General features: G+C 38.6%; 1 protein-coding gene across 6 annotated transcripts in view; it reads left to right on the forward strand.

Moving 5' to 3' along the window:
- The window catches only part of LPGAT1 (lysophosphatidylglycerol acyltransferase 1), a 101,303-nt gene that overhangs the window by 35,966 nt on the left and 41,265 nt on the right, over positions 1 to 24,072 (forward strand). For all 6 annotated transcript variants that reach the window (XM_032136628.2, XM_058430561.1, XM_058430564.1 and 3 more), the window contains one exon: positions 19,260 to 19,378. In XM_032136628.2, the coding sequence (XP_031992519.1) occupies positions 19,260 to 19,378 (119 nt within the window). The remainder of the gene's footprint in view (positions 1 to 19,259; positions 19,379 to 24,072) is intronic.

The raw sequence follows: 24,072 nt of genomic DNA on the forward strand, positions 1-24,072 counted from the left end.
GATTGGAATAGTTTCAGAAGGAATGGTACCAGTTCCTCCTTGTACCTCTGGTAGAATTCAGCTGTGAATCCATCAGGTCCTGGACTCTTTTTGGTTGGTAAGCTATTGATTATTGCCACAATTTCAGAACCTGTTATTGGTCTATTCAGAGATTCAACTTCTTCCTGGTTTAGTCTTGGGAGGGTGTATTTGTCGAGGAATTTATCCATTTCTTCTAGATTTTCTAGTTTATTTGCATAGAGGTGTTTGTAGTATTCTCTGATGGTAGATTGTATTTCTGTGGGATCAGTGGTGATATCCTTTTTTTCGTTTTTTATTGCATCTATTTGATTCTTCTCTCTTTTCTTCTTTATTAGTCTTGCTAGCGGTCCATCAATTTTGTTGATCTTTTCAAAAAACCAGCTCCTGGATTCATTAATTTTTTGAAGGGTTTTTTGTGTCTCTATTTCCTTCAGTTCTGCTCTGATTTTAGTTATTTCTAGCCTTCTGCTAGCTTTTGAATGTGTTTGCTCTTGCTTTTCTAGTTCTTTTAATTGTGATGTTAGGGTGTCAATTTTGGATCTTTCCTGCTTTCTCTTGTGGGCATTTAGTGCTATAAATTTCCCTCTACACACTGCTTTGAATGTGTCCCAGAGATTCTGGTATGTTGTATCTTTGTTGTCGTTGGTTTCAAAGAACATCTTTATTTCTGCCTTCATTTCATTATGTACCCAATAGTCATTCAGGAGCAGGTTGTTCAGTTTCCATGTAGTTGAGCGGTTTTGAGTGAGTTTCTTAATCCTGAGTTCTAGTTTGATTGCACTGTGGTCTGAGAGACAGTTTGTTATAATTTCTGTTCTTTTACATTTGCTGAGGAGAGCTTTACTTCCAACTATGTGGTCAATTTTGGAATAGGTGTGGTGTGGTGCTGAAAAAAATGTATATTCTGTTGACTTGGGGTGGAGAGTTCTATAGATGTCTATTAGGTCCACTTTATGTAGAGCTGAGTTCAATTCCTGGATATCCTTGTTAACTTTCTGTCTCGTTGATCTGTCTAATGTTGACAGTGGGGTGTTAAAATCTCCCATTATTATTGTGTGGGAGTTTAAGTCCCTTTGTAGGTCACTGAGGACTTGCTTTATGAATCTGGGTGCTTCTGTGTTGGGTGCATATATATTTAGGATAGTTAGCTCTTCTTGTTGAATTGATCCCTTTACCATTATGTAATGGCCTTCTTTGTCTCTTTTGATCTTTGTTGGTTTAAAGTCTATTTTATCAGAGACTAGGATTGCAACCCCTGCCTTTTTTTGTTTTCCAGTTGCTTGATAGATCTTCCTCCATCCCTTTATTTTGAGTCTATGTGTGTCTCTGCACGTGAGATGGGTTTCCTGAATACAGCACACTGATGGGTCCTGACTCCTTATCCAGTTTGCCAGTCTGTGTCTTTTGATTGGAGCATTTAGCCCATTTACATTTAACGTTAATATTGTTATGTGTGAATCTGATCCTGTCATTATGATGTTAGTTGGTTATTTTGCTCGTTAGTTGCTATTGTTTCTTCCTAGCCTCGATGGTCTTTACAATTTGGCATGTTTTTGCAGTGGCTGGTACCGGTTGTTCCTTTCCATGTTTAGTGCTTCCTTCAGGAGCTCTTTTAGGGCAGGCCTGGTGGTGACAAAATCACTCAGCGTTTGCTTGTCTGTAAAGTATTTTATTTCTCCTTCACTTATGAAGCTTAGTTTGGCGGGATAGCAAATTCTGGGTTGAAAATTCTTTTCTTTAAGAATGTTGAATATCGGCCCCCACTCTCTTCTGGCTTGTAGAGTTTCTGCTGAGAGATCAGCTGTTAGTCTGATGGGCTTCCCTTTGTGGGTAACCCGACCTTTCTCTCTGGCTGCCCTTAACATTTTTTCCTTCATTTCAACTTTGGTGAATCTGACAATTATGTGTCTTGGAGTTGCCCTTCTCGAGGAGTATCTTTGTGGCGTTCTCTGTATTTCCTGAATCTGAATGCTGGCCTGCCTTGCTAGATTGGGGAAGTTCTCCTGGATAATATCTTGCAGAGTGTTTTCCAACTTGGTTCCATTCTCCCCATCATTTTCAGGTACACCAATCAGACGTAGGTTTGGTCTTTTCACATAGTCCCAAATTTCTCGGAGGCTTTGTTCATTTCTTTTTATTCTTTTTTCTCTAAACTTCCCTTCTCTCTTCATTTCATTCATTTCATCTTCCATCAGCGATACCCTTTCTTCCAGTTGATCGCATCTGCTACTGAGGCTTCTGCAATCTTCGCGTAGTTCTCGAAACTTGGCTTTCAGCTCCATCAGCTCCTTTAAGCCCTTCTCTCCATTGGTTATTCTAGTTATCCATTCTTCTAATATTTTTTCAAAGTTTTTAACTTCTTTGCTATTGTTTTGAATTTCCTCTCGTAGCTCAGAGTAGTTTGATCGTCTGAAGCCTTCTTCTCTCAACTCATCAAAGTCATCCTCCATCCAGCTTTGTTCCGTTGCTGGTGAGGAACTGCGTTCCTTTGGAGGAGGAGAGGTGCTCTGTTTTTTAGAGTTTCCAGTTTTTTTGTTCTGTTTTTTCCCCATCTTTGTGGTTTTATCTACTTTTGGTCTTTGATGATGGTGATGTACAGATGGGTTTTTGGTGTGGATGTCCTTTCTGTTTGTTAGTTTTCCTTCTACCAGACAGGACCCTCAGCTGCAGGTCTGTTGGAGTTTACTAGAGGTCCACTCCAGACCCTGTTTGGCTGGGCGTCAGCAGCGGTGGCTGCAGAACAGCGGATTTTCGTGAGACCACAAATTCAGCTGTCTGATAGTTCGTCTGAAAGTTTTGTCTCAGAGGAGTACCCGGTTGAATGAGGTGTCAGTCTGTCCCTACTGGGGGGGTGCCTCCCAGTTAGGCTGCTCAGGGGTGAGGGACCCACTTTAGGAGGCAGTCTGTCGGTTCTCAGATCTCCAGCTGCGTGCTGGGAGAACCACTACTCTCTTCAAAGCTGTCAGTCAGACAGGGACCTTTAAGTCTGTGGAGGTTCTTGCTGAGTTTTTGTTTGTCTGTGCCCTGCCCCCAGAGGTGGAGCCTATAGAGGCAGGCAGGCCTCCTTGAGCTGTGGTGGGCTCCACCCAGTTCGAGCTTCCTGGCTGCTTTGTTTACCTAAGCAAGCCTGGGCAATGGCGGGCACCCCTCCCCCAGCCTCGCTGCCGCCTTGTAGCTTGATCTCAGACTGCTGTGCTAGCAATCAGCGAGACTCCGTGGGCACAGGACTCTCCGAGCCAGGTGCGGGACACAATCTCCTAGTGTGCCGTTTTCCAGGCCCGTTGGAAAAGCGCAGTATTGGGGTGGCACTGACCCGATATTCCAGGTGCCGTCTGTTTCCCCTTTCTTTGACTATGAAAGGGAACTCCCTGACCCCTTGCGCTTCCCGAGTGAGGTAATGCCTCGCCCTGCTTCGGCTCGCGCACAGTGCGCTTCACCGACTGTCCTGCACCCACTGTTAGGCACTCCCTAGTGAGATGAAACCGGTACCTCAAGCAGAAATGCAGAAATCATCCGTCTTCTGTGTCGCTGGGGCTGGGAGCTGGAGACCGGAGCTGTTCCTATTCGGCCATCTTGGCTCCACCCCGCTCGGGCTGATTTCTTATTCTCCGCCTTTGAAAAGGGAAATCTTACACCCGTGCTTGTTCCGGCGTTCCCGGGCTTTCATTCCCTGAACATCTTTTCATGTAGTTATTTGCCATCTGTGTCCTCTTTGGTGAAGTGTCCAAGTCTTTTCTTCATTTTTTCAGTTGGGTGGTTTGTTCTCTTAATGCTGAGTTTTGAGAGGTTTTGTTTTTTTTTTTTTTCCCGAGACAGAGTTTCGCCCTTGTTGCCCAGACTGGAGTGCAATGGCGTGATCTCGGCTCACTGCCATTTCCACACCCTTGCCCAGGTTCAAGTGATTCTCCTGCCTCAGCCTCCTGAGTAGCTGGGATTACAGGCATGTGCCACCACACCTGGCTAATTTTGTATTTTTAGTAGAGACGGGGTTTCTCCATGTTGGTCAGGCTGGTCTCGAACTCCTGACCTCAAGTGATCCGCCTGCCTTGGCCTCCCAAAGTGCTGGGATTACAGGCGTGAACCGCTGCGCCCAGCCGAGAGTTTTTTATATACTTGGGATATAAACCCTTTGTTGGATATGTGATTGCATATTATTTTCCCTCATTTTATTCTCTTAACAGTGTCTTTTCCTCATTAAAATGTTTATATTTTGATAAAGTCTAGTTTATTGATTTTTTAAAAAAAATTGGGCAGCCCCCAAGCCAGAATAGGTTGAGAGAGACTCCCCAGTTCATTGATGTTATTTTCTTTTATGGATTGTGTTTTTCATGTCATGTCTAAGAGTACTTTGCCCAAACCCAGGTTATGGAGATTTTCTCCTGTGTTTTCTTCTAAGAGTTTTATAGTTCTGCATTTTACATACATCTCTGTGATCCATTTTGAATTAATCATTGTATCAGGTATGAGGTTTGGGTCAAGGTTCACATTTTTTTTGCAACATTATTTGTTGAAAACACTATTCTTTTTCCATTCAGGTGACTTTACATCTTTGTCAAAGATCATTTGACCATACTTATGTAGTCTGTTTCAGGACCCTCTTTTCTGTTCTGTTGATTTATGTGTCTGTCCCTTCACCAATGCCACACCATCTTAATTATTGTAGTTTTATGATAAGTTTCAAAACTGGGTAGTGCGATTCTTCCAACTTTATTTTTTTTTCAAAGTTATTTTGGCTAGTCTAGTTTGCTGACTTTTCTATATACATTTTAAAAGCCACTTATGTGCAAAAATTTTTAATGCGGTTTTGACTGGATTTGAGTTATATTTGTAGATCAAGTTGTGGGTAAATAGACATTTTTGCTATGTTGAGTCTTTTAATCCATAACCATAGTATGTCTCTTCATTTTGGGCTCTTTTGATTTCTTTCTCAGCATTTGGTAGTTTTGAGTATATAGATCTTGTTTATGTGTTTTAGATTTATACCTAAGTATTTCATTTGGGGAGGAGCTTTTGTAAATAGTATTTTTAAAAAATTTCAATTTCCTGTTGTTGATTTCTCATATAAATAAGTATGATTGATAGCTATGTCAGTCTTGTATCCTGCAACTTTGCTAAACTCACTTACTAGGAATAGGAGCTTTTTGTAAATCATTTAGGATATTCTACATAGGCGATCATGTCATTTGTGAATAAGAATTTTATCTCTTCCTTTCCCATTTTTTGTTTCTTCTTATTAAGCTAGCTAGGACTTCTGGTATAATATTAAATAAGAGTGATGAGAGTGGACATCTCTGCCTTGTTTTTAATCTTAGGGAGAAACATTCTAAATACTACTAAATACTATGTTTGTTGTAGGTTTTATGTTTAAAACTTTATCACACTGAGGAAATTTTTTTACTCCTAGTTTGCTGAGAGTTTTTATGATGAATGGATACTGAAATTTATTGAATGCTTTTTCTGCATCAATTCATATGATCATGAGACTTTCTTTTTTTAAAAAATTTTATTTGTTAAATTTTTGATTCAGAGGGTATATGTTCAGGTTTGTTACATGAGTATATCGCATGATGCTGAAGTTTGGGTTTTTAGCCCAGGTAGTGAACACAGTACCTAATAGGTAGCTTTTCCATCCTTTCCCCCCCCTCCATCCCATCCCTTTTTGGAGTCCTCATTGTCTGCCATTCCCATCTTTGTGTCTGTGCGTAACCAATGTTTAGGTCCCACTTATAAGTGAGAACATTCGGTATTTGGTTTTCTGTTTCTGTGTTAATTTGCTTAGCGTAATGGCTTCCAGCTATATCCATGTTGCTGCAGAGGACATGATTTCATTTTTTTTTTTTTATTGCTGTGGAAGGTTTTCTTCTGTAGACAGTTAATGTGGTGAATTATATTCATTGATTTTTTTTTTTTTTTTTGAGACAGAGCCTCGCCCTGTTTCCCAGGCTGGAATACAGTGGCTCAATCTTGGCTCACTGCAACCTCTGCCTCCTGGGTTCAAGCAATTCTTGTGCCTCAGCCTCCCAAGTAGCTGGGACTATAGGCGTGCGCCACCACACACGGCTAATTTTTGTATTTTTAGTAGAGATGATGTTTCACCATGTTGGCCAGGCTGGTCTCGAACTTCTTACCTCAAGTGATCCGCACAGCTTGGCTTCCCAAAGTTCTGGGATTACAGGCATGAGCCACTGCGCCCGGCCTGATATTTGGATATTGGACCAGCCTTGCATTCCTGGGGTAAACCTAACTTGGTCATGGTATATACTGTTGGATTCCATTTGCTAATATTCTATTGATGATTTTTGCCTCTATTCATGATGGTTTTAGTCTAGCTTTTGTTTGTTTGTCTTTTTCTGGTTTTGGTATCTGGGCAGTACTGGCCTTATGAACTTGAAAGCATTCCTTCCTTTTCTGTTTTCTGGAAGAGATTGCATACAGTTTGTATTATTTCTTTTTTTTTTTTTTTTTTTTGAGACGGAGTCTTGCTCTGTCACCCAGGCTGGAGTGCAGTGGCACGATCTCGGCTCACTGCAAGCTCCGCCTCCCGGGTTCACGCCATTCTCCTGCCTCAGCCTCTCCGAGTAGCTGGGACTACAGGCGCCCGCCACCACGCCAGGCTAATTTTTTGTATTTTTGGTAGAGACGGGGTTTCACCATGGTCTCGATCTCCTGACCTCGTGATCCGCCCGCCTCGGCCTCCCAAAGTGCTGGGATTACAAGCGTGAGCCACCGCGCCCGGCCTGTATTATTTCTTTTTTGAAATGTCAGGTAGAGTGTGCCAGTGAAACCATCTGGGCCAAATTATTTTTGGAAGGTTTTTGACTATAAAATCAATTTCTTTAATAGAAATTGGTTATCTATTCATCTTAGATGAGCTTTGATAGTTAGTAATTGGTGGTTTTCAAGGAATTGGTCCATTTCACCTAAGTTGTCAAATTTATAGTTTCTAAAGTAGTTCGTAGTACAGATGGTCCCTGACTTTTCATGGTTCTACTTAAAATTTTTTGACTTTATGATGGTATGAGAGTGACATGCATTCAGTAATGCTTGTATCCATACAACCATTCTGTCTTTCACTTTTAGTACCGTATTCAATAAATCACATGAGATATTCAACACTTTATTATAAAATAGGCTTTGTGTTAAAATGCATTTTTGACTTGCTGTATTTTCAACTTAACAATGGGTTTATCAGGAACTCCATGATAAATCAAGGAACATTTGTAGTGATGTCTTCTCTGTCATTCCTGATATTGGTGATTTATAGTTTTTATGTTTTTTTGTTGTTAAAAATTAATTTGATAACTTGTATTGGCCTTTTCAAAGAGACAATTTTGCTTTCATTGATTTTCTCCATTTTTTTTTCATTTCATTGATTTCTGTGTTTGCTTTTGACTTTGGTATTTTGTTTTTTGATTCTTTGGTATTTAGTATTCTGTCAATCTGGAACTTATTTACATCCCCCCAATTTTAAGTTTCTCTATGAATTTATTCAATGGCTGGCTTGAAGAACATTTTAAAAAGTCTTTATGTCTTCTACAATGTGCAGTTATATGACCACTACCACAGTTCCATTACCTCCTAAAGTAAATTTTTATACTTTTGATTTATTTGGTTTGGTGACTTAACGTTTGTGGGTAGGAATATTTTTACTCTTTATTTTAGAAAAGTCGTAGTACTTTTTGTAACACACACCCATTAGTTCTTTGGTTTGTATACTTATTGGTCTAGCACTTTACTATAATCAATAGCCAGTACCCAACGTTAGAGAACTAACTTATCTATGCACTTACATGTAATACATATTATGTGGCCATTAAAAATCATATTGTGGGAGAATAATGACAGCCAATTTTATATGATATATTGAATTTCAAATTGTATAAAACAGAATTTAAGAATCATTCATTTTTGATTTAAAAAATTGTCTTTATACACAGAGAAAAATAACTGGAAGATATACTATAAAATTTTAATAGTGTTTTCTTATCCCTGGATAGTGAGATTTGGGGTAATTTTCTGCCTTGTGTTTTTTAGTATTCTGATTTACTACAATGAATATACATTATTTTAATATTCAGAAAGCCTTATCTTTTTAGAAACCTATTTAGAATAATATTTTAAAAATAAATTTTTGTCAGGTGTAGTGGCTCACACCTGTATTCCCAATACTGTGGGAGCCCAAAGTGGGAGGATCCCTTGAGCCCAGGAATCTGAGACCAGTGTGGGCAACAAAGTGAGACCCTGTCTCTACAAAAAGTAAAAAAAAATTAGTAGGGCATGGTGGTGGAGGCTGAGGCAGGAGGATCACTTGAGCTCGGGAGGTTGAGGCTGCAGTGAGCTTTGATTGTGCCACTGCACTCCAACCTGGGTAGCAGAGTAAGACCCAACTTCAAAAATAAAAATAAAAATAAGCCAATTTTGAGGGCTGGGTGTGGTGGCTCACGCCTGTAATCCCAGCACTCTGGGAGGCCAAGGTGGGCAGATCACCTGAGGTCAGGAGTTTGAAACCAACATGGCCAACATGGCAAAACCCCATCTCTACTAAAAATACAAAAATTAGCTGTATTTCGTCATGCATGCCAGCGGTCCCAGCTGCTTGAGACTGTGGTAGGAAAATTGTTTGAACATGGGAGGTGGAGGCTGCAGTGAGCCAAGGTTGCGCCACTGCACTCCAGTCTGGGTGACAGAGCAAGACTGTGTCAAAAAAAAAAAAAAAAAGAAAGAAAAAGAAACTGAAAAATAAATGCATTTTCTAGTTTGTATTTGAATTTTATTGTAATTTTGGTAGTGTCGGTATTTGGAGTTTTTCTTTATTATGAATATGTAAATCTACTCAGAGCTGAGCTATGTATAAAACTGTTCACTTTTACTTTCCTGCACAGAGTTGTTCCTAGATTTAATAATTTTTGTTTCTTCTTTTGCTTACTTTGGTATGAAGTGATCACTAATTCACCCCCAACTCCTTTTCATTTTTAGATCTCCTCTTAAGTCATTCAGATGCTACTCTGCCAATTTCATCTTTTTTGGAAAGTCTGTCTGGGAAATGCCTAACTTGCTCCAGTTTGGACTAGTTATCCACTAAGCCTGATATACAGCCGACATCCTGATTATCTTCCTTCCCTATCATCCTGAAAATCCTTTTTGCCTCTCTCCTTGGTTGTGTTCCCAATTTCTTTTTTCACATGTCTTTCTCTTTCTTAGTTTATTTCTCATTTTAGTGAAACACATCATCCAATATCTTCATGAGAGCAAGAGGTTAATTTTTCAAAATGTCACACACTTGAAAATATTTTTCTGTGCTTGTACCCGATTGATTATTTGGCTGGGTGGAGAATTCTAGGTTGAAAGTAGTTTTTCTTTGGAATTTTTTTTCTTTTTTTTTTTCCCCAGGTCAAGTGCAGTAGTGAGAACAAGTTCAGTCTTTGTGAGCAATCAGTTGAAATAACTCACTACCTTTGGACCAGCCTTTCTTCAGGATTTTGAAGTCATTATTATTTTAATAATAATCTCTACAATATTTTTTGCTTTCAGTAGCTATTGAGAAATTCCAAGTTAATCTGATTCCTTATCCTTATATGTGTCCTCTTTTTCCTTTCTGACAGTTTGTTGGATCTTCTCTTTGATTTATTGTTTTGAAATTTCATGGGGATGTATGTCTTGGTATAGATCTGTTTTTATCCACTGTGCTAGCTATTTGATGTCCCATGTCAGAGTGGAAATCCACACCCCTCAAATGCTCTTTAACTACATCTTTGATTTCTTTTTCTCTATTCTTTTTTCTGGAACTCTTGTTATTTGAAGGCTGGATTTTGTGGAATTGTCTTCTAATGTTCAAGTCTTTTTTCTCTTGTTTTTCATCTTGTTTTTAAATCTTGTGTTTGGAAGATTATCTCAACTTATCTCTCAGTTTTTCTATTGAGACTTTTATTTTTACAATTATGTTAATTTCCAGCAGGTCCTTTTTTTTCTTATTCTTGTCTCATGGTTATTATCATCATCTCATCTCTTACCTTAATGTAGATATTAATGCTGGTCTCTTGAAGTTTTCTTTTTTGTGTAATGCCTCTGTTTCCTCAGATTCTTTATTTTTCTGTTTGCTTTGCTCTCTTTCATATTAACAGCCTTTTTCAGGTCTCCGGCAATATATGACTACGTAGGGGAGGAAAAACTTTTCCTCTGCCCTCAGGTTTCGTAGCTATCGCCTGTTTTGTTAGCCTAATTGGGCTAACAAAAGACAGATTGACAAGAGAAAAGCATACACATTTTATTTGATGTTAGCATTTTTTATGTGGCACAGGGGACTTCACAGAAAAGAAATGAAAACTCCAAAGAAGCATTTAGATTCAGGATTTTATATACCTTTTTCTTTCTTTTCTTTTCTTTCTTTCTTTTTTTTTTTTTTTGAGACAGAGTCTCACTCTGTTACCCAGGCTGGAATACAGTGGTGCAATCTTGGCTCACTGCAACCTCCATCTCCCAGTTTCAAGCAATCCTTCTGCCTTAGCTTCCCGAGTAGCTGGGACTACAGGTGTGTGCCACCATGCCTGGCTAATTTAAAAAAAAATTTTTTTTAGTAGAGATGGGGTTTCACCATGTGTCAGACTGATCTCGAACTCCAGACCTCAAGTGATCCGCCCTCCTCAGCCTCCTGAAGTGCTGGGATTACAGGAGTGAGCCACCGTGCCATTTCTTTTCTCTTCTCTTCTTTTCTTTCCCCTTCTTTTCTTTCCCCTCCTCTCTCTTCCCCTCCCCTCCCCTTCCCTTTTTTAAGAGACAGGGTCTCGTTCTGTCTCCCAGACTGGAGTGCAGTGGCGTGATTATAGCTCACTGTAGCTTTGAACTCCTGGGCTCAAGTGATCCTCCCATCTCAGCCTCCCAAGTAGCTAGGACTATAAGCATGCCCAGTTAATTTCTTTTTAAAAATTTTTTTGTAGAGATGAGGTCTTGCTTTGTTGCCCATGCTGATCTTGAACTCCTAGGCTCAAGCAATCCTCCCACCTCAGCCTTAGTGCTGGGATTACAGGTATGAGTCACCAAGCCTGGCTTTATATACCATTTTAACAAAGGGTAATAAATTGAAGAGAAATGACTGGTTGAAGGAAAGGGGTTTGAGCTTCTAAGGGTGGCAAATTGTAGGAAAGTGACTAGGAACTACATGGGGGAAACTAATGGAAAGAAAGGATTATTTTAGTATGGTTTGTTGTGCAGACTTACCCCTGCATTGACTCCCCATTCCTGGTGATAAGAATATTCTTTTCTTCCTAGTATCAGGAGGGTAACTTTTGCATGGGAAGTTTATGTCTTGTTTCAAGTCGGAAGTGGGGATAACATAGAGCCCTTCACACATCTGCTCTTCTCATTGCCTTCAACTGTCTATTCTTGTTTTAGGAATGAAAGATTAAAATGTTGATTTGTAGCCAAGCAAGTGGCTGTGGCTTATCAACATTGAGCCTCATTGTAGGGTAATCTTGTTGGAATATTTCACTGGGGAACCCCAAATGTCAATATTTTTAGGTCTTTCCTCTTGAGGTGATCAAATTCCCTAGAGGAGATTGTTCCAAACTCTTGGCTGCCATATCCTGGGAGCTTAGTGGGTGAAGGGGAGGGAATCATAGAGATGGATCTTTGTTTGCTATAAACATGTGTTTATTTAGCCCTAATGTTGTTAGGATGATTCTTACTTGTTATTTAACCTCACCCTGGTTTTACCACAGGCTTATATTGACATAATTTTAACTTAGTGCTTCTCAAAGGAGATTGGGGTGGAGTCAGGATGTTTGGAATTACCTTTTGGATTGTAACAGACTATTGGCCAGGCAAGCTAAAAGTTTTGCAATACTAATGAGCTGTAGGAGGAAGAATTGCTTCACCCAAAATGCCACTAGCTCCCCTTTTGAAAACAGTACAAGTTTAACTTAAACTAAATCTCAATGCCAGTGAAAGTTAATTCCCAGTTATTATCTTTGACTTTCCTGCTCTTCCCTAATTCATGCTTGACAGTGGTGTTTCTGATTTTAATGATATTTGAAATTGGAATTCTAAAGATTTCTTTTACATAGGTAGGCGGAGTGGAAGCAAGAAGACTAGTTAGGAAGTCATTGCAGAAGTCCAGGCAAGAGTTATTGGTGGCTTGGATTAGAATGGTAGTAGTAGAGAGGGCCAGGCATGGTGGCTCACGCGTGTGATCCCAGCACTTTGGAGGCCAAGGTGGGCAGATCACCAAGACCAGCCTGTCCAACATGATGAAACCCTATCTCTACTAAAACACACACACACACACACAAAAAAAAAAATTAGCCGGATGTGGTGACGCATACCTGTAGTTCCAGTTACTTGGGAGGCTGAAGCAGGAGAATTGTTTAAACCTGGGAGGTGGAGTTTGCAGTGAGTCGAGATTGTGCCACTGCACTCCAGCCTGGGCGATAGAGTGAGACTCTGTCTCAATAATAATAATAAAGAATGGTAGTAGTAAGAAGAAGAAAAATAGAGGATCCGAATGTATTTTGAAGGTAGAGTCCACTGGACTTAGAGATGGATTGAATGTGGAAGATTAAGGAAACGGAGGAATGAAAGATAGTCCTAGGTTTCGTCTTCAGATGACTGGGTGAACAGCAGTGTTCTTTGCTAAGATGGGGAAGACTAGGAAAAAGAGCCAGTTCTGTATTGAGCATATTATATTTAAGATAATCCCATCTCGGTCCAAAGACAATGTTGATTTTTTTTCTTAGAAAACTGCCCCTTTAGACTTGGTAATTATTCAACTGTCATTGAGAAAAATGCTTGATTATTTGGCTATATACCTCTCTATCCCCCTTATTGTTGCCATCCACCATCCTTATTTGTTGAGGACTTTGGGACTTGGCTTGTCCACCCTATTCCCTGGCATAATCATGGGCAACTTTAGGGGCTGCAAGGGCAGTTTATCCAAGTTCCTGTCCTTAAGGTTCTTTGACATGAAGCATGCCAGCAGTGACAATATGATATTATGGTTTTGAATCCCAGTTCCCCTACTTCCTAACTATGTAAGTTTGAAAACAGTGCTTAACCTTTTGTGTCTCATTTTCCTCATTTGCATATTGGGGGTGATACTGTCTGTACATTTAGAATTTTGTGAAGATTAAATCAGAAAATAATGTAAATTATTTTCTATTACTAATAGAAAATTACTATTACTAGTGCGTGGCACATAATAAACATTCCATAAATGTTAGCTATTAAGATTATTACTTATATATCTATTTAATAATATCTGCTACTATTATTATTTTAGTTATGTAACCCCTCCAAAAGCTACCTCTTGAGCTTTGCCCTCTCAAATTTTAACCTCTTAAAATTTAAGAGTCAAAGGGACACTGACCATGATTTCCTAGTGTGTACAATGTACTTGCTTAAAAAAAAATAAAATTAACCTTATCAGCACTTCAATTCTAGTGGTTCTTATTTAGAGGTATGTATTAGGAGGTTTTTCAAAAGTCTGGGCCTTCCCTTGGGAAGCTTGACGAGAATGTTGTGGAGATGGGGGTGGCATCAGCATCTCTGTGTATGATTGCCCTCCCTCCCTCTCTTTTCTAGGTAGTCAGCTGTTTGTTTGCAAGGCTTCTTTTCCTCACCAGTCTCCCCTCCATTAATCAGTACTTTAAGCCACACTCTCATGGCTACTCTTAATGAACTAACACCCTCCCTTGGATGAATCCAATCCCATCTGCCTCAAACCTGGACTGCTGAAGGCCACAGTTCTCCAGCTATGTGAAATTCACTTATGGATTATTTTGGCTCTCTAATATTTTATTTGTTTGTTGTTGTTGTTGTTTGTTTGTTTGCTTTTAGAGAGAGTGTCTATATATGTCATCCAGACTGGAGTGTAGTGGCATGATCACAGCTCACTACAGCCTTGAGCTTCTGAGCCCAAGAGATCCTCTGCCTTAGCCTCTAGAGTAGCTGGGACCACAGGTACATGCCACCACACCCAGCTAATTTTTAATTTTTTTATAGAGACAGATTCTCACTTTTTTGCCCAGACTGGTCCTGAACTCCTGGCCTCAGAGGTCCTCCTGCCTCGGCCTCCCAGAGTGCTGGGATTACAGGTATGAGGCACCATGCCCAGCTGGCTCTTTAATCTTTACTATTAGACTGATTTTCATATGACACAGTAGGCATAGGGCTCTTTTAGTTACTAGTGATTCCAAAAGTGACTTTAATCCCATTACTCAGGATCTCTATGGTACTGTCAATTAGATCTTCCTCATTTTTGCAACATGTTTAAGTAGCATTAATGATATTATTGTTTCATAAGTGAGAAAATGAAGGCACAGAAGGATAAAATAGTGTGTTGCATCAGCTTGCGGGCATAATAAGCAACCTTTCTTCTCTCTGTTAATTCTGTTTTGTAGGCCAGTATAATGGCTTTAGTGTCACTATTTTTAAGGAGTTTTTGATGGGTTGTTGTTTCTATTTTCTTTTTGAGATGTGAACTGTCCAGATTAATTCTAATCTATAACTTTTGGGAAAAGTATATTGATATACATGTTAGAATGTGTGTGTGTATGTGTGTGTGTTATGTGTATGTAGTAGATGATAACCTTTAGCTTTGGTTTTCAATAAGAATTTTAAAATTTATTACAATTAGAAAATTTTTCCTCCAGTTTTTATTCAGTTGTCCTTTTTCCCTTTGGAAATAATGGACCCGACCCAATTCTTTTTTGAGAATTCATTTCATAGAGCAGCATGTTAGAATATTTTTGTTCTTCTAATCAAGTGCAGTGTAAGAACTGCAGACATCCATAGCTTCTTTTCTATCCCTTGGTTAAGATATTAGCTTTATTACTATATTTACTGGTCCTGGGATAGCAAGGCATAATCTGAAGAGCATAGCTACTTCATCTGTGTAATAAATTGCTCTTTCGCTGCAAACATTTAAACACTGATTTTGTTAGTCATTTAACTTTCTAACAGTGGTCCTTAAATTATGCTCTAAAAGAACAATACCATATATATTGGAAATTAAATTTGTTGTTGAATAAAATTAGAATTATTATAAAATTCAACATGATCTTATTGCTACCTCAGGATAATTTATTGGCAAAAAGTTGATCCAAACTGGGTGTGGTGGCTCATGCTTGTCATCCCAGCACTTTGGGAGGCTGAGACAGGAGGATTGCTTCAGTCCAGGAGTTCCTGACTCAGAAAAAAAGAAAAGAAAAGTTGATCTAGGTACCTTCATTTTGTTTTGTTTTGTTTTTTTGAGACAGAGTCTCGCTTTGTCACCCAGGCTGGAGTGCAGTGGCTCAATCTTGGCTCGCTGTAACCTTTGCCTCCCAGGTTCAAGCGATTCCTGTGCCTCAGCCTCCCAAGTAGCTGGGATTATGGACATATGCCACCACACCTGCTAATTTTTGTATTTTTTAGAAGAGACAGGATTTCACCATGTTGGCCAGGCTGGTCCCGAACTCCTGACCTCAAGTGATCCACCCACCTTGGCCTCCCAAAGTGCTGGGATTATAGGCGTGAGCCACCACACCTGACCACCTTCACTTTTTTGATTTAGCATGCTATGTGAGTCTTGGTAAATTGACATTTGGTCTGAAAATAAATTTTGGCTAAGTTCTGATTGAGAGATAAAACATGTAGTGTATTTAGAAGTGAACATTAAAAACCATTTATAATACATAATGTTAGATTATATATAATGTTCTGAATATTAAAAGAGAATGCAATTCTTTTCCTACACTTGATAAGAAAAGAAAGACTATAATTTTGGGGAAAATAGCATGGAAAGGGAAGAGAGAGGATGGGGAAAATTGAGGGAGGGGTTATGTTAATTCCTTAGGGCTGCCATAACAAATTACCACAAACTGGGTTTTACAGCAGATATTTATTCTTTCACAGTTCTGGAAGTTAGAAGTCTTGAAATCAAGGTGTCAACAGGGCCATGCTCTCTTGAAAGACTCTCTGGGAGGCTCTTCCCTTGCCTCTTTCAGCTTCTTCTGGTGGTTGTCCACCATCCATAGTGTCCCTCAGCTTGTAGGTGCTTCACTTCAATCTCTGCCTCTATCATCACATGGTGGTCTCCCTGTGTGTCTCTCTGACCCACATTTTCCTATTCTTATAAGGACTCCAATCTTACTGGATTTAGGTTTAGGGCCCACCCTAATCCAGTATGACCTCATCTTGATTCACAGATTTTGGGTGGACATGAATTTTTGGAGTATACTGTTCAACCCAGTACAGAGGATTCCAAATTCAATGTATATTTTCATATTTAAACCAGTCACACTTACTAGATTTAGCTGATTTATATAAAGCAAACAGGTAAGATATATTTTATGTAAAAACTTATTCTTATTTGCAGTTATATGGACATATATGCCTTCCCATTGCATGGGCCTAGATATCTAGTATTTTCCACTCATGTAGCACAGATTGCGTTAAAGTACTATTTGGTTATGAGACATCTATTAATACAGATGGAGAGCCAGAAAACTTTCCACATTACCTCCTAATAGCCCACTATTTATAGAACCAAGCTAGACTTTTCTTGAGTTTTAACTGCTGTTCACTTTAGAATAATACTTGAAATGTTCTTATTTATTTTATATCCACAACACCTAACTGTGCCTGATGCTGATTTATTGAATGAAGAATGTCTTAATGAAAGAATGTTGTGCATGTGTGTGTGTGTTTGTATGTCCGTGTGTCTCCATTGGAGGGTTGTCAACAGGGGCATATGGGGAGTTTTCATTTGGTTAGTGTATTCTCTGTCCTTTTTAAAAACATAACTAGGCCAGGTGCGGTGGCTCAGGCCTGTAGTCCCAGCACTTTGGGAGGCCGAGGTGGGCGGATCACCTGAGGTTGGGATTTCAAGACCAGCCTGACCAACATGGAGAAACCCTGTCTCTACTAAAAATACAAGATTAGCCAAGCGTGGTGGTACATGCCTGTAATCCCAGCTACTTGGGAGGCTGAGGCAGGAGAATCGCTTGAACATGGGAGTCGGAGGTTGCGGTGAGCCGAGATCACGCCATTGCACTCCAGCCTGGGCAACAAGAGCGAAACTCCATCTCAAAATAAAAAAAAACAAACAAAAAACACAACTAGTGGCATCCGTCATCCTATTCTACACTTTGCTTTTATTACTTAAAGTATATCATTTCATATTAGTACGTAAGTGCTATGTTTGCATAATATTCCATTGCATAGATATAATGTATTTAGCTGGTCTCCCTTAAAAATGTTTTTAATTGCGGTAAAATACGCTAATACAAAATTCACCATCTTAATTTTTCAAGTGTACAGTTTAGTCTTGTTAAGTATATTCACATTGTTATGGAACCAATATCTAAAACTTCTCCATCTTGTAAAACTGAAACACTGTACTCATTAAACAACAATTTCCCCCTCCCCCAACCCCTGGCAACCACCATTCTACTGTTTCTATGAATTTGAGTTAGCCTTTCTTTCTAGTTGTTTTCATCTTTGCTTTTACAATCAAAGCTGCAATGAGTAGCCTTGTGTACATGTCATTTTGCACATAAATGAGGATATCTGTAGGATGCATCTCTAGAAGTAGAATTCCTAGGTAAAAAGGTTTGTGCATTTATTAATTTTGAAATATAGTGCAAAATTGGCTTCTAAATAGGTCTCCCTATCCCTATTTCATCCAGAGCATTTACACACAGGTGGCTTGAATTCTTTCCTTGTAGCAGTGAGTGAGATAAGGTTACAGTAAAGATGAATACTAATGTAGAATCGGCCTTTGGTAATTCATATCAAAAAAATGCTGGAAGATCCTTTGCGGAATTCTGATGTTTGAAAACTGAGGCTTGAAGTAAATTTACTGTAAAATGAGGTGGCCGAGTGCAGTGGCTCATGTCTGTAATGCCAATACTTTGAGAGGCCGAAGCCAGTGGATTGCTTGAGCCCAGGAGTTTGAGATGAGCCTGGGCAACATGGCAAATCCCTGTGTCTACAAAAAAAATACAAAAATTAGCTGGACGTGGTGACACGCACCTGTAGTCCCAGCTACTCAGGAGGCTGAGGTTAAGAGGGTCAGTTGAGCCCAGGGAGCTTGAAGCTGCAGTGAGCCATTGTGATTGCACCATTGCACTCCAGCCAAGGTAACAGAGCAAGATCCTGTCTCAAAAAAGTTAAAAACAAATATAAAATGAAATGAGGCATAACTACATAGAAATACCACTGTTTCCCTTAGAATGTACGTATAGATTTTGGTGCAGTGACTTTTCATCTGATAACTTCAAATAATTTGGCATTTTTATTAGTTTTCTTATTTTAAGGTGAAAGTATGTATTATTATGTCTGAATGTTTTCTTATAAAATAGAATCTGAAGGGTTGGGAACCACCTCTCATTGATGATCAGTATTAACAGTTTGAAATTTGTTTTTCTAGACTTTTTTCAGTGCGTTGAACAACACATAGATGGTATTCCTGCTTTAAAAAGATGGGATCATGCTATATTTACTGTTTTGTGATTTGCTTTGTTAGTTGATAATACATCTTTTTTGGGTTAGTGAATAAGAGGTATCCTCCATTATTTTAATGGGTTTATACTCTCCTATTACATCATAATTTTCTTGTCCATTCCCTTGTTGGTGAACATTTAAGTTGTGATAAACATTCTTTATACATGTATCTTTGCTTATTTGAACAAGTTTCTGTAGGATGAATTCTAGGAAATAGAACTTCTAGATCAAAGGTGTGACCATAGCTGGGCACGGTGGCTCACGCCTCTAATCTCAGCACTTTGGGAGGCCAAGGCAGGTGGATCACTTGAGGTCAAGAGTTTGAGACCAGCCTGGCCAATATGGTGAAACCCCATCTCTACTAAAAATACAAAAATCAGCTGGGCGTGGTGGTGGGCACCTGTAATCCCAGCTACTTGGGAGGCTGAGGCAAGAGAATTGCTTGAACCCGGGAGGTGGAGGTTGCAGTGAGCCAAGATCGCACCACTACACTCCGGCCTGGGTGACAGAGCTAGACTCTGTCTCAAATATAAATAAATAAATAAATAAGGTATGATAATTTTATATTTTAATGTATATTTGGGGGCTCTATAAAAGTTATATTAACATTCTGATTTGCATAGGAAATAAACTTAGTTCTAAACTTTCGGATGTTTTAGCTAGGTGACTTATCATTAATATACATCATTTTTTCTAATATAAGGTTTGTGATAATATAAAAATCTTTAAAATGACAGCTTTGAAACTTTTTATTCTTACAGTGATGGAATGGGGAGAAGATATTAAAGCAGTTTCAAAAGATGAAGCAGTGATGTTGGTGAATCATCAGGCAACAGGAGATGTGTGCACACTGATGATGTGCCTCCAGGACAAAGGACTGGTAAGCTACCCTGAAGGCAGTAGATAGACATCCAGAAAGGAAGGTTAAAAAGGAATCCATTTGGCTGGGCATGGTGGTCACATCTGTAATCCCAGCGCTTTGGGAGGCTGAGGTGGGTGGATCATGAGGTCAAGAGATCAAGGCCATCAAGGACAACATGGTGAAACCCCATCTCTACTAAAAATACAGAAATTAGCTGGGCATGGTGGTGCACGCCTGTAGTCCCAGTTACTCGGGAGACTGAGGCAGGAGAATCGCTTGAACCTGGGAGGCAGAAATTGCAGTGAGCCAAGATCACGCCACTGTACTCCAGCCTGGTGACAGAGCAAGACTCCATCTCAAAAAAAAAAAAAAAAAAGGGAATCGATTCAAATATCTTACTGTGCTTTGAAATATAGACATAGACTTTAATATGTATACTTTAAATAAAAATTTAGAAAATATTAAAAGGAAAAATATATCATTCTAAGTCACCCAGAAGTGGGAATGTAGAGACTTAAAAAAAAAAAAAAAAAAAACTGGGACAATGTGAATTATATTTCAATAAGACTGTTTTAAAAAATAGTAACTGGGATGAAAGCAGGTTAATATAGTTCAAATTGAGGGCTATCTGGAGGTGAAGCAGTGGATTGCCAGTTTGAAAAATACAAACACAAAAAGCAGCTTTGGCCTGGCACAGTGGTGCCACTTGTAGTTCCAGCTACTTGGGAGGCTGAGCAGGAGGATCGCTTGAGCCCAGGAGTTTGGGCTATAGTTCTCTATGCTGATAGGCAGTCTGCACTAAGTTGAGCATAAATATGGTGACCTCCTGGGAGCAGTGAACAACTAGCTCACACAAGAAGGGTAAACCAGCCCAGGCTGGAAATGGAGCAGGCCAAAACTGTGCTGATCAGTAGTGGGGTCATGCCTGTGAAGAGCCACTGCACTCCAGCCTGGGCAACACAGCAAGACCCCATCTCTAAAACAAGAGGCTGGGGGAATATTGCTTATGATAGAATAAATATTTATAAACTGATATAAATATATATATAAATATTTATTATATATATAAATATTTATAAACTGATATAAATATATATTATATATAATATATATAAATATATATCAGTTTGTAAAACATAAACTGATATATATATCAGTTTATAAAATATAAACTGATATAAATTTATAAAATATAAACTGATTTTATAAAATATAAAATGATATATATATCAGTTTATAAAATATAAAATATATATTTTCATATAAAATACATATATCAGTTTATAAAATATAAAAAATAAATTCATCTTTAGCCTTAAGAGAATTATCACCTTAGAAGTTAAAGAGGTTATGTTCATAGAAAACTAAATAAGGTGTATAAATTAATGGAGTTAATGTGTGACCTAATAGTAAATAATCAAATCAATGGAAGTTCATTAAGGGCTTAGTAGTTATGATCAGTGACTTTAAGAAGTGTAAACACCATCCTATAAGATACAATTCATCTTATCAAGGTGCTGGCAGCCTAGTGGTAGGTGGAAGAAGGGTATCACAAACTATGTTTTTTTTTTTTTTTTTTGAGATGGAGTCTTGCACTGTTGCCCAGACTGGAGTGCAGTGGCACAATCTTGGCTTGCTGCAACCTCTGCCTCCTGGGTTCAAGCAATTCTTGTGCCTTGGCCTCTCAAGCAGCTGGGACTATGGGCACGGGCACCATGCCTGGCTAATTTTTGTATTTTTAGTAGAGACAGGGTTTCACCATGTTGGCCAGGCTGCTGGTCTCAAACCAGGTGATCCACCCACTCTTGGCCTCCCATAGTACTGGGATTACAGGCATGAGCCGTAAACAATACTTAATTGACAAGTGAGATGGCTTCAGTGGAGGGTAAGTGCACTGTGTACCTCATGGACATAGAAAACTTTATGAAGGAGAGAGGACATAAACTTGGCCTTGAAGGATGAGTAGAATTTAGGTAGAGTGGTAAAGCAACAACTTCTTTCTTAATGAAACAATCTTGGCAAAAACATCAAAGTGAGAATAAGCCCTGGTGTGTTTAGGTTCCAGAGATTTTGATTCACTAGGTTAGGGTAGGGTCAGAAAATGAGAGGAGATTAAATAAAAATATGTTTTATTATTGTAGAATCTGTTTTTCTTGTCTATCTGAAAAGCAGTGGCATAATCTTGCTGGAATATGGAATAAATTAAATCCTTTCTTATCTTCAGGATCTTGAATTGTTAAAAGAGTATCACCGTGTAGATATATTTGCATTTATGATAATATTTATTGCCTGTCCTCTGAGTTCATGATGTTAAAATTTTGCAAAACTAGTTGATTTGGCTTTCTATAAAAGAGAATCTCCAATTAGTTAACATTGTAACTCTTATAGATAGGATCATTACATTTATAGTGATTATCCTGAGGGCCTACAATGTCCTTAAGTGTTTTTTGAAACTCGTGATTAAAATGGTCAATATAAATATGTCTAACTGTATTCTAACACCAGTTTGGTATAGATAACTGTATTAACTAGAATATTAGGTAATTTCAAATTCCCCAGTCATGTGGACAAAAGAAAGTTTGGTTGGCTTGTTTGCCTTTATAAAAATATTTAAGTTAGTTTGTCTAGGTTCATTTTTCTATCCCAAGTAATTTTTTTGTTTTGAGATTAGTTAATACTAAATAATGCTCTGATAATACTGAATACTTTGAAATCTAGAAGAATATTTTATTTTCTTTCATAAAGGAGTAACTGAGAAATATAAGGGTGGAAGCATTATAATCTCTCCCTGCTGCCTAATAATTACAGAGCAATATTGATTTGTATTCACTAGTAGGAATGTTTACTTGATTTATTTTATACTTTATGGATACATTCGAAGAAGGAAGGCTATTGTGGGTCAGTTGAAAAATATTACTTTGATGGTAATGTAATGATAACATAGCTTTTTGAATTCAGGGGACTTCTTGAAGCCCCTATTAGTTTCTCAGTGGGAGTACTGTTGGCATTTTAATAGGACAACAGTGTTGCTGAGAACTGTCCTGGGCATTGCCAGATGTTTTGTTTACCCAACTGTCACACAGTAAATGCTAGTAGCACTCCTTAGTCCTTGTTGTCACAAGGACCAAAATTATCCTGCAGTTTCCATACTCACCCAATGGAGAACCATTGACCTTATTATAATTTCAAAAGGACAAAAAGAGTGCAGTCATTTATTTAAGTCTCTAGATGGTGTTTTGATATGTAGAAAATCTGTGCATCCAGGAAGGGGAACCACACTCCGGGGACTGTTGTGGGGTTGGGGGAGGGGGGAGGGACAGCATTAGGAGATATACCTAATGCTAAATGACGAGTTAATGGGTGCAGGAAATCAACATGGCACATGGATACATATGTAACAAACCTGCACATTGTGCACATGTACCCTAAAACCTAAAGTATAATAAAAAAAAAAAGAAAAAGAAAATCTGTGCATCCAGATAAAGAATAATTGATATAGATTGATTTTGTCTCTTAGAAATAATGGAAAAGTTCTGAGTGACAGACCTATCAAACATTGACAGAGTTGATTTAGGCAGCTTATGTTTACTCATCCTTCTTTTGAAGAATATGAAACAAAGGATTAATTGTATTTTCTGAAAGTGTTGGTACTTTTTTTTTTTTGAAACGGAGTCTTGCTTTGTCGCCAGGCTAGAGTGCGGTGGTGCCATCTCAACTCACTGCAACCTCTGCCTCCCGGGTTCAAGCGGTTCTCCTGCCTTAGTTCTCCCGAGTAGCTGGGACTACAGGTGTCTGCCACCACACCCGGCTAATTTTTGTATTTTTAGTAGAGACGGGGTTGACCAGGATGGTCTCGATCTCTTGAGCTCGTGATCCGCCCACCTCAGTCTCCCAAAGTGCTGGGATTACAGGCGTGAGCCATCGTGCCCAGCCTGGTACCCTTATAATAAGTGTCTGTGAATTGTCTTGGCCTTTTATGACAATTTATGATAAAACTAAGAATTTTTATTTCTGTCAAAAGAACTTTATTAAATGTTTTATAAACATTTATTGACTTATAACATTTCCCCTAAAATAAGTTGGAACAGAGCTATCCTTACAAATCTCAGGAAATAGTTTGTCTATCTTTACTGAATTTATGTTTTAAGTGACACTTCTAACTGAAGAGAGAAATCCACCATGAATATAAAAGCTAGTTATTTGGTATTTAAAACCCAGAAGTCAATAAATTACAACTACACTTCATAATGTGGCTAAAGCTAAAATGCTTTATAGGTTGAATCCACTGCTTTTTGTTTGTTTTGGGGACACTTTTCAACAAATTTCATTTAGTCCAAATCTCAGTTTATTTAAACATAGTATTGTAATCATCATTGCAAAGCAAAACAAGATGGGATGCTGGTGATTATCTTACTCTATATTAATTGATTGAGGAATCAGTTCTTTCTTTACTAGGTATATATCTTCATTTTTTAAAAAAATGATTTAATATTGTAAAGCTGATGGAGTAGGAGTTGTGTAGCTGGAAAACTAAGGCAGAAGCTGTAATGTTATATCATCTGTGGGCTTTTATAATGCTTTTATAAAAGCAGCACATGGATATCAGTGTTTTAGTTTTTTCCATATGTGTAGGTTCACATCAGTTGGTTCTTAGAGATAATGTTTACATCTACTGTTCCCCTGGGAAACCAAAGTAGAGCTTATTGCATTCT

Source organism: Hylobates moloch, unplaced genomic scaffold (assembly GCF_009828535.3).
Source record: "Hylobates moloch isolate HMO894 unplaced genomic scaffold, HMol_V3 SCAFFOLD_18, whole genome shotgun sequence".
NCBI classification, from domain to species: Eukaryota; Metazoa; Chordata; class Mammalia; order Primates; family Hylobatidae; genus Hylobates; species Hylobates moloch.